Raw genomic sequence first — 11,770 nt, forward strand, 5'->3', positions numbered from 1 at the left:
CTAATAGCAAGAACATTATTAAAATTACAGAAATTATTGAGTCCAAAAACTATTCAGCATTAAAGCAATTCTTATAAGGAAGGGAAAAATGACAAGGGTATGCAGTTTCTTAGAATGAGTTAAAAAACACAGGCTTTCTTTCTCTAAGAGATGCTGATGATTGAACAAAAAAAAAATTTAAATCCTACCAAATACCTGAAAATGAGGCCAAACCAGGCATTACTACCTGAGGTAACCCTACGACTAGGTCAAATATAGGTTAATATATAAAAAACAATTCATAAAGGCCAAAACAAAACCAGAGAGACGAGTCTATGTGCTTCCTTTAAATCAACAATGAAACCCTGCCACTCTTCTTTTACAGTAATTTAATCTGCTGGTGGGGAAAAAAAGATCAACATCGAGTCCGCTGTTCACTCAACGGGACTTTGTTATTTTAGTCCCGAGACAGTCACCTCTTTGGCAAATGTCAGGCAAAGCCAGTGCATTGCTTCTGGTGCGCAAGTGCTCATTTCCTGCTGTTATTATCATTACCACTAAACCCATTCATACTGGTTAAGAAGGAGTGGAAGGAAGCAGTATTTACACAGCGGCGAGAGACATGGGGCCATGGCTTACTAATGGCTTCCTGCATTTCACACAGTTGTTTGCCTTTGGGAAATATTATCAATACAGTGGTGGCCAAAAACCACAATGAAAAAACGTCACCAAGTTCTAATTAAAAGTGATTGAAAGGGCTTCTGCTTTCTCTTTCCTAATACCCACTTTATAAAGACTGCACAGAAGATTAAGTCACCAAAACTGCTACTGAGTGTGAACATCAATAAGTTGTTAAATAATAAAAATAACACTATCTATATACATTCAATATAAGAAGAAAAGACAGGCTCCCTGAAATCCTGGAATGTAAAGATCATGGCATGAGACAGAAGACCTGCAGTCTTTGTTTCATCAGAACATTCTACAGGAGTCAGATTGGACTCACTCACAGCCCTTGATCCCTGACCCCATTCACTATCCAACCTGGCTGAGAACCATTCGGGCATGGGCTAATATGCGTGACCCCCCTTAACCATATCCATGACTACCCATTTATTATTATTTATTATAGACTGGTTTTTAAATCACTGCATTTTCTTTTACAATTCAAGACTCAAGGTAAAATCTATACCTGATCACAAAGCAGTGCCTTAACTTAATTCAGTCCTTGTTTTTCTATTAGGAAAAAAGGAAGCTTCTGCTCAGCTCCAGCACCAAAAGGTCGAATAAAATACTGACGGCATGATCCACAAGAGAAGAAAGGCAGAGAAAATGTAATGGAGCTGTGAAAAAAATGAATGCGAATGTATATATAAAATCAGCATTACAACCTCCTGATCTACTGTTGCTCAAAAAAAAAAAAAAAGTAGATGAAAACATCATCCATGACCTCGTACATATAAAAAAAAACCTCCTCTAAAGAATCTTAAAATTTGACATTATTTCGCCAATCGTAATAAAAACAACCCGAGAGAACATCATACATGCAAGACATTAAATCACATTTACTTATTCAATTATTCATGCTCACTCCAATTAATGTTTTAGCAATCCCAGGAAAATAATAAGAAGTGAACTTCAGGTGTCATTTTATTCAGTCCATTCGTTCAGCATATTAAAAAGTATTCAGCACAGGCTTCAAGTAGATAAATTCTTGTGGCCGTCTCTCTTTCTAGAGAACTCATTAAACTTTTACACTTGCAGCTGGCTTCCCACCTTAATGGCATTTCGGCTCATCAAAAACATGTACCCCTGAGGTCCTGGGACATGTCCATGAGTCCAGTGCTGGAATGCCAAGTCCACTCTGCAGGTGTTCGTGCTGGCTTTGTCTCCTGCGTCCTAATTTTCCTGCGGCTCAAACCTAATCTACCACAGGTCAGGGGTCGAGGTTTGGAGGTCAGATGCCGAGGAGTGAGAGGGAGTATAGACAGCTGCTTTCCATCATGCCTTTGCTTATGCCCTAAAACCAAAGGAAACACTTTGGCTCTCATTGTGCATGCACAGCAGAAGTATGACCCGAGCCCACCACAGACATTAAACCAGGCCCCCGTGATGGTCCCATAAACACCAATGAATAATGACTTGGAACGCTTTGAACAACGCGGGGTCACGTACGCGGTTGACGCACATCGATGAAAGACGTGCCGCATAAATGAATCGTGCGACTAAAAGTCACCAGGGCAAAAATAAACAAAACGGAGGGCGAATTCCATTATAATTTAATTTTCCTCTGTAAACCTTTTAGTGTTTGCATTTATCCCTAAGTAAGCACGGTGTGAGATGAGAAATTCCATTACACGACAGCTGTGCATTTAAGAGGCTGTAATATGCAGTCCCCACACGCTCTCTGACTCCTATTAGCTCCATCAGGATCAGCACAGACTCGGGAGGATCTCGCACACCTCCCAAACAGCTCTCTATCCACCTCAGCAATTTCAGGCTGCCAGTTCACCTTGGCTGTACCACATGGTGCGCTGGTTTCAAAAGGAAGGACGTTCTAGAAGCGTGAGCAACCCACAGACTTGAGAATTCTTTCAGAAAGGTTCATTAGCCAAGATTATTTGAACACAGACCATCAAAAGGAATTGCAGAGCAGACCTTTTTCCTGTTGTTAAAATACCGTCTGCCTTACGAGCCCTGAGGGGAGTCACCTACAAAAAAATATCCTGGGTTTTATTTTTGTTTGTTTTTGTGTAAGTTATGGTCATGTTTACATTTCAAATACTTAATGAGTCTGTCAATTAAAAAACCTCTTCGATAGCCTTTATTCTTCGGGGTTCTTAGTTGTATGATGGGAAGAGTCGACTGGTGAGTGAGAATTAATAACTAGTGACCAACATTTTTCATCTATTTTTTTTTTAAATTTGGATTGTGGGGTTTTTTTTTTTTCGGGGGGGCTTGGATTTAGATCAACCTTCATTTATATCAGTGTTTGAAGCAGTATGTTCCTGCCAGTTGGGGGAAAAAAAAAAATTTAATTCAAAAAGTTTAATATTTTGGTTAAATCCCAGTGTGCTACTTTGCCTCCTTGGATCCTATAAGTGAATAAGAGCAAAGTGTTTGCTTTTGGAGCCAGGCTGTACAGCGGACCCTTTCTGGACTTTTGAGATAAACCAGCTGCCAACCTCAGCACAGCGGAGATCTTCAGCACATCAGGAGGTGCCAAGAGCCACAGGCTGAGTTCTGGCAGGCTGGCAGAGTGCTTTAACCCACTCACAATTCTTCCTCAGTCATGGACCCCACACCCTACAGCACTAAGTGTTCTTTCCACTGTTCTAAAGGGTGGGCCACTGCAGCGCCTGTCAAAAGCTTCCCAACACTGTTGAATGGATACACTTAAGTCATTTTCAGTGATCTTAGGGCTCTGATTTGTTAAGCCTGTATACAGAACAGCTGCTTATTTTGCATGGTGTGGAACAGTAACAGCGATGCGTTATACGTACATCGCTTAACACATAAGCTATATCTACTTAGCCTTACTGATCTTTTTAAATGAGCCAATTCAATATTTTAGACTAGCCAATTCTGTTTATATTATTTAAACAGGTGTATAAGCAATCTGTTTTAGATATTTTATGATTATAATTTTATGATTATTATTTTTTTTAGCTCTGTAGGCAGTCATTTCCATCATCATAATATCTCTACTATGAAAATGATGAATGAAAATGATTGGCTTAATTTTCTATCATATTCTTTCAAAAGTTCACATTCAAACAAATTTCACAGAACTTCTGAGAATACCAAATATGTTTTTTGAATTTTGAGGTTCATTTTATTTGTTGTTTTAAAAAAAGGTAAGGTGATATTTCTAACAATAGCAGTTAAATGACCTCAATTTCATAATTATACAATGCATTTAAGTTTACATCTTGAAAACCAGTTGCTGTCTTGGTAAGTGCAACAACTCCAAAAACAGACAAATCCTAGATTACGCAAAATCGTTATCATAAATCAGTAATTCTAAAAGAAAAAAACTGCACCCAAGAGTTAGCATTTTTGCATTTTGCTATGACCTATTTTGTTCATTGTCATTGTTTATTTGTATTTATTTCAGCTCTTTTCATTGACAATGAGGCTTTAAAGATTTTGGAATTATCTGGGAATTTGGCTGATATGTTGTGTGACTTTAATGCTAGCATCAACATGTTGCCGAAGCTCCTGACCCATCTAAGCCAATCTTGGAGAAACCAGCTTCGAAGCGTTCAATTACGGAACATGTCTTAGATGCAGAAAACAACCCAAAACTCTGAATCCATAAAATGTAGGTCATTTCTTTTGCCTCTAACATGACAAGAACAACAGACTGAACACCCATGGGTGTGTCCAAAGATTAACTACAACTCGGAAAGCAGGTCAGAAACAAAATTCCGGTCCTCTTTTCAGGAGTGATGATACACGAGAAGTGGAGTTTGGTGGAGGGGGGAGAACAATACTAATTAATCTGGTGCATTGCTACTAGTTGCCAGGCCTCCTTTGCATGGTGGAAAGAGATAGGCAGCAAAGTATGCAAGTAAAATGGATCAGTGTTAAATAGATGCAAGCATTCTAAACCAGACCTCACAAACTGCTTTCATCTGGATGATCTGGGTTTATGTTTACTTTTGTTCTGGTTCATGTACAGCAAAATAATTATCGCCAACTGATAGTGGGTGTTCGCCTGACTGTCCTCTTAAAATCCGTAATGCAGATTCTTGGAATGTATCCAAAGAGACAGATAAAAACAAGATGCTCTGCTGAAGAGGATCTACATTGCCAGAAGGCATCGGGAAATCGAATTAGGGTGATTTACAGTTTGCCAGGTCCTTATTATTTACTTTAGAATTGAATGAGATTGGGCTCTCTGCCAAAAATAAATAAATAAGATAAACCCTCACAGTATTGTTGTCCTGGTCAAGGTATGTAACCCGGGAAGCGTAGTGTTGAAACTTTAACCTGCTCATCATGTTATTTGGCGTGTCACTGCACTGAAAAGACAGACAACATTTTATGGGTTCCCGAGAGCTTTGAAGTGCTTCCATCATATCCTCTGGTCCAATTTTAACTTTAAGGAAAGATTTGCTCAGCACCGTTTCATCATCTCCAGGGAAAATTACCTAAATGCAGTCAGGGCCAGGTTTTGCTCCACCAAGCAGGACTTTTCACAGCTCACAAGCACCATAATCTGTGCCAGCTGCTGAAAGCTGGCAGGGGACATGGTGGTAGAGGTTCACCCTCTCAACAAGCCAAAGTGCTACAATTAACAGCCACAAGAAAGACCACTGATTTGTAGTTGTTGAAGATGGGGGAGGGGGTAACTATTAAACTACCACCCAATACTGAAAGGAGGCAAAACAACAACACAACCACTCACTTGCATTCTTAGTGTGCAAGCATTTGTTCTGAATTTTAATGATACAAATTTTCCAACCATCAATTACACAGCGCAACTTATGCCAGTTGCCGAAGACACCAGAGATGATGCCAACATTTCTTTGCTGTCTATTAAAATTATAATCATTATTTATTAAGCTGCCATTGAGCTTGTTCAAGCTGGAACCAAACTGGCATAGAAGAGACAGCTCATCTTAAACATTTTCTTTATTCGTTTCATTCTTTTATACATTTTCAATAACCACTTTATACCAATCAAGGTTGTGAGGAATCCAGAGCTCATCCCAGACACACTCGCCACGAAATAGGAATACACAATGGATGAGCCACTAGCCAATCACAAGGCACAACATACACGCTCAAGCATATCAACCACTGGTGTGATTTTGGAAGGTGTCAGGAAACCAGAGAACAGGGAGCAACCCCAGATAGACATCGAAAGAACATGCAAAACTCCACACAAACAGAAACCCAAGCTTAGACAGAGTATCTTAGAGCCACGAGGCAGCAACACTAGACCTTGCTTATTTCAAAAGCTCTCAAATTTTACTATAAACCCAGATACTAACTCATACAGGAATGCTACTCACCAACCATGTGACCACCTGGGCTATTCTTTGCTGCACAATGACTTTATTCAAGAAAACTTGATAGCAGAATGGGTAAACATTCTAAAATGTAGGACTAAATCAAGGATAACTATGTTGAACAGCAATTGTAATGAATGCATCCCAATAGAACATTTCCTAAGTAAAAAAAATAAATACAAATTTTAAAATGTTTTTTTTTGAGAGTTGTTTCTTCTTAAAAGCCATTAGCAGAGTCTTTGCAGTTAGAATGCGGAAGTTGACATAGTTGACCTATGCTTGAACCAAGAACTTCAGTAATCTCTTAACAATACAGCAATGGAAGCTCAGTGCTTAAAATTCTGTGCTTGCAATGGAAAATGTGTAAGTTCAAACATAAGTGATCCACTACTAGGCCCTTGAGGGGCACCCCTAATGCTGAACTGCTTAGTTGTACAATTTGTATGCCAAAAGAATACATGTTAAAATAGAAATTCCCCATATGCAGTTTTAGCCTCTGCACAGATTTAGTTTTTTGTTTATCCATTAAGCTTCCTTGCTCAAGTAAAAGAGCACCAGTCTCTTGATACTTATACTTACCATGTCTCTGTTCCAATGCCAACCTTCACCCCACTTCACCCATCCCTTGACCCGATTCAAACTAAGATGGACAGCTCTCGAGGTTAGAGAGCTGTAGTTGACCAGCACGTATCTCTTTTTCTCAAAAATGCGACATGGCTTCCTGCCAGTGAGTCCTACTGTCCATGGTGACAAATAATCACACACTGTCAATCATGGCTCATTAAAAATTCTTTTTGCAAGCCCTCATTTGCATATTAGGCAATTAGCCAAAAGCCTATTGTCCATCTAAATTAATAAAGCAAACCGAAGGATGCATCTCTGCTGGGGGTTATTGTCTTGCCTTGAATCCAGAAATATTCACTTGCTGACAAGTCTAAATTTATTACGCTGATATTTGATCTGTTTTTATGACATTTGAAAACATACAGCTGGATCGGTTATCATGACGTATGATAATGATGGTAACGGCCCATTACAGACTCTATTCAACAAAGAAGCCAAAGCAAAGCAAAATCAAGAAGAGAAAAATCATCCAGCACAAAACCTGATACATGCTGAACATCTACTCGACTAACAAAAACAAGCTCAGAGGGACACAAGAAAGGCATGTAGCAAACACTATTATCCTTCACTGCAATCAGCGCCAATTAAATACAAGTTAGCCTCATTTAATTCTGTATCACAAAACAGACATTTACATATGCATAAAATGCATCAAATTCAAATATCATGCACATATTTTTATACAGCAGATATATAAATTATATCCGGTGCTACATATTACGACTGTGACTGAATCTGCAATAAATTGAAAACCCATTTTAAAGAGCTCATTTGCATTTCGTAGCCTTCTGCATAATCATTATAGCCGATGGCTAATATTATAACACTAATAACAAGTGATATATGGTGCTTGCCTTACAGGAATATCATGAAAAATACCATCAGAAATGGCTGACATTGAAATAAGCCACTACCGATGGTCTAGGATCCGTGGGGTGGTTGGGGGGGGATGGGTCAACTGGTGGACTTCTGGATGCTGGCTGAAATTATTTCAGTTGACAGAACGTGTGTATATTAAAAAAATGACAGTCAGTCAGAAATTATAGTTTTCTAATCTTTTTCATTTTATTGACTACCTCTCATCAAATTAGAATACTAACAACATGACCAAAAAAAAAGTGTGAGAGAAATGTGTGTTTATCTTCAAATCCAAAACATGTCTGTTAAAGGGTAGCTCTAGCCAAAATTGAGACTCAGTCATGAATTTATAGACTAATCAAACGGTTTTGCATTAATGGGTAACTTTAGTCATCATTCAAATATTTTTTTCTGACATTTGCATTAAAGAAATACAATATACAACCCGACCTTTATCTGTAGTATGCAACAGGAAAAACACGTTAAATCGCCATGTTTCCTATTAAGGCAAAATGTATTGCATATCATAGAAATGATGATGTGTAAGTAGAAGGTAAGACATTTATACGACATTTTTAAAGGAAGTGTTCTACAATCTGAGGGTTAAACCAATAAAACAGAATCCAAGTAGGATTTTCAATAAACAGTCATAAAACACCAGCAAGACCTGCAAAACCAAGACCGTTTTTTCTTTCTTTACGGTCCAAAAACAAAAAGGACATAGCAGTGTCCAACCTGGGTCAACTATGTGCAACCTAACACTTTAAAAATACTTCTTATGGTTCACATTGGACCTCAAAGGCATGTTTCAAATAAACAGATATTTGCAGACAGGCACCCAACAGTTAGTAATTTGAAACTTGCTGCTCGCACATGGATCCCTGGCCAATTCTCTGGAACCAATCAAAACTCCCAAAGGGACTCCCCGTTCCCCCTTAATCTCCCACTTTTATTACTTCCCAGACACAGTCTACCCGTTCCACCCAGACCCCCCCCACCCCCAAACCTTCTCTTTTGTACTGATCTGCAGCAAAGCCCTGGATTTCTTTTAACCACGGCACGGCGCTTCTAGTGCAGAAGAGCAGCTTTCATCAGCTCCTGAGCACAAAACGTCCCCGGACTGGATTCAGGGCCTCGTCTATCAGCCTCACACAAGGCATTTCGGATTATTCATCTTCTGCCAAGACTAGCAAACAGCCACACATCAGACGTGATATCAAAAACGCAACAGCCAAGAAGGTTGTTGGGGTTCTTTTTCCTCATGTAATTAACATTTTCAATTAGATGGAAAAAAAAAATGAGGAATTTTTTTTCTTTCAGAATCACATTAATCAACCACTGTAGGGAAAAGCTCTACGGCACAGTTTTCCTCAGGATGAACATGTGTTCTGTGTTTATCAAGGAGAGTTTTGTCATTCATAAGTAATCATCTCTTGCAGACAGACGTTTTATCACGCATATATCTCATGTTTCATTGTTCTCTCTGACCAATCCACTGTACATGCATTCCTAATACATACACCAACACATTAAGGTTCCTTCATAAAATTAGAGTATAAACATGCTAGTCAATGTATCATGATATTAACAAAAGCCCTACAGTACTAGTTCACAGGTAAGCAGAAAGACTTTAATACCAATATTTCCTTTATGAAAAATAACCTTGCTACTTCTCTACTAATATGAAAGAAGGACACGGATATTGAAAAATAACAGTTCGATTGTCTACCACTTAACGCATGTTAGTGAATTAGGATTTAGTTTTTCTGATCAAATGGACCAATGATGTAGGATTAGATTAACACTTTTAAATGTGTATTGGTGCAAAACAAAAACTGCACAGAAGAAAACTCACTTGTAATTCTTTGTCAACGTGCAAAAATAATTAAATAATAATAATAATAATAATAATAAAAACATTGCACGTGCAAGTTGCAACTTTAACAATGCACGTGAAGCAATGAGCACTACATGGTAAAGGCTGTGAAAATCACAGCGCTGCTGTTTAGATTTTAGGCAGAGAGACAGACATTCCAGGACGCTTCGCATTTACTAAGCTATGTTTTCAAACAAACAAAACCAAACCACCATATTTGCTCTCCAAACGCACGCATTGTCCACGTACTTACCTTTCTGAGCGCGTGCAGGCGCGAGCGAGCACGCAGAGGTGAGGCAGAGGAGAGAGAGGAGCACGCGCGCTCCCCGCTCCGCCATCACTTTTCAGCTCGGGCAAGAAATGTTTGTGTCGTTTCCAACCGAACGGCAAAAAAAAAGTCCAACCGTGAAGTCCGTGCTGAAAATCTGACCCTTCCGAAACCCGAGACCCCCCGTAAAACCCCCCACTCACCCCGCGCACTTCCCCAATCAAACAGTTCACCCCGCGCGCGCCTCCCGAACCATCCGCGAGCCGGGCAGTCCGCAAACAAGTCGCCCCGAGAAACAAGGAGCTGCCGGACGAAGCGAAAACTTCCGAGAGGCGAGGCGAAAAAAACCCCACAAAATCACATCAATCCATCCCGGCGGTGGTGCGATTCAGTGGAGCGAATCGCGAACACACAATACCAAAGCTCAGCAATATGACAAAGTAGAGTTCCCAAAAAGAAAGCCGACCAGAAACTGTTTGGTTTTTTTTTTTACCCCGAGAGCAATCTGAGCAAAATGCCCCGGCTGGGTAAGAGCGCAACAGCGGCGTAGAAAGGGCAGAATTCAGCCGGGATTCCCGGAAAACATGAACTGGAGTCTTACTCACGGAACATGGATTCACATGGAGAGCTGCAAACTGCGGCATTAAAGAACATCAGCTCAATAAAGTCAAGGGGGGGGGTACAGTAGATGTGTCATGATAAAGTACACTATTCCTGTAGTACAGTATACATACAATGCCAGAATATAACATATAGCTCACAGTAAGTGATAACAGGGACTAATGTCTCTAGAATGTTCCAAAACATTGCATGTTAAGCTTAAAATATGACATTTTGTTAATAAAATAAATCAATAAATTAAAATGTGTATTTGTTAACACACAATTAACACACACTGTTGTAGCATTATTAAGGGTAAAGTATTTCCTATCAACTTGTCATGTTTTTTACCTCACATATACAGTAGCTACCAAGCAAATGTCATACTTTTATAAAAATCAATTGAAAAAAATCAACCAAAATAATAGCAGAATGTTTTCTGACTCCGATCGCAGAGGTGTGATATCTGATTTAGTTTACTGTTTACCAAATTCCATCTTTTACACTCATCCAACAAACGTGAAGCGGGAGTTTACTCTGTTCTCTATGGAGTTTACTGTGTTCTCTATGGAGTTTACTCTGTTCTCTATGGAGTTTACTCTGTTCTCTATGGAGTTTACTCTGTTCTCTATGGAGTTTACTGTGTTCTCTATGGAGTTTACTCTGTTCTCTATGGAGTTTACTCTGTTCTCTATGGAGTTTACTGTGTTCTCTATGGTCACCCAGGCAATGCCTGAAGCTACATTTATGCAGCAGGTTGGTACTACTGCTAAATAACTTGGCGTTAGATTGGATGTGAGGCTGAATTTGCCCGACCACTGATTTATGTGAGTGACAAACGAAAGTTTGTTCTCATACCACAAATTGATGGAAATGTAAATCATAGGTTAATGATTGAATACAGTTTCACATTGCTGAAATGTCGCGTATTCTAAATAGGAAGCATTTTATGACGGGTAATAAATATTATTTTAGTATAATTCATTTTACATGCATGTGGTTTGGGATATTAGTGTCAACAGGAATATTTATTAGCCAGTCTATACTATATAGACAAAAGTTTGTGGACACATAAGCATCACAGCCACATGTGATTGTTCAACATCACATTCAAGATTTAGTCCCTACTTTGCTTTTATATTAAGCTTCACTTCTCTGGGATGTTTGCTCATTCAGTTTAGAAACAGGTTAGGTACTAAGGCCAGGTGAGAAGGTCTTGTGTTCAAATTCTTCTCAAAGGCTCTATGCAGGCCACTCAGTGTGTAGACTGCAATTGTACACATTGTCCAACCTGTGCCGACTGTAGAAGGAAGACGCAGATATGGGTGTAATGGTCAGATGTTTACATATAGAGTGAATCAGAACTTAGGCACCAATAGTGGCATAATGTTTGATATCTGGGATGGTTTTGGTTTGTAGTTCTTTTACCCAGCAAAAGCAGCTGCAGCAAAATCTACTGAAAAAAAATAATTGCTAAAAAAGACAATGTGGCATGTTGTCACTCTACACTACACATTCATATCTAGAAAATTGACACTAGCTTAA

General features: G+C 39.2%; 1 protein-coding gene across 8 annotated transcripts in view; it reads right to left on the bottom strand.

Annotated features, from left to right (window-relative positions):
- Positions 1-10,393, bottom strand: part of neo1a (neogenin 1a) — a 113,628-nt gene extending 103,235 nt beyond the window's left edge. For 5 of the 8 annotated variants that reach the window (XM_046857498.1, XM_046857496.1, XM_046857495.1 and 2 more), the window contains exon 1: positions 9,611-10,386. In XM_046857498.1, coding sequence (XP_046713454.1) covers positions 9,611-9,695 — 85 coding nt within the window. In that variant the 5' untranslated portion in view covers positions 9,696-10,386. Of the gene's footprint in view, positions 1-9,610 lie in introns of all 8 variants that reach the window. The other 3 variants (XM_046857497.1, XM_046857500.1, XM_046857499.1) reach the window with 3 other exon arrangements.
- Positions 10,394-11,770: the final 1,377 nt, after the last annotated feature.

Source organism: Silurus meridionalis, chromosome 9 (genome assembly GCF_014805685.1).
Source record: "Silurus meridionalis isolate SWU-2019-XX chromosome 9, ASM1480568v1, whole genome shotgun sequence".
Classification (NCBI taxonomy): Eukaryota; Metazoa; Chordata; class Actinopteri; order Siluriformes; family Siluridae; genus Silurus; species Silurus meridionalis.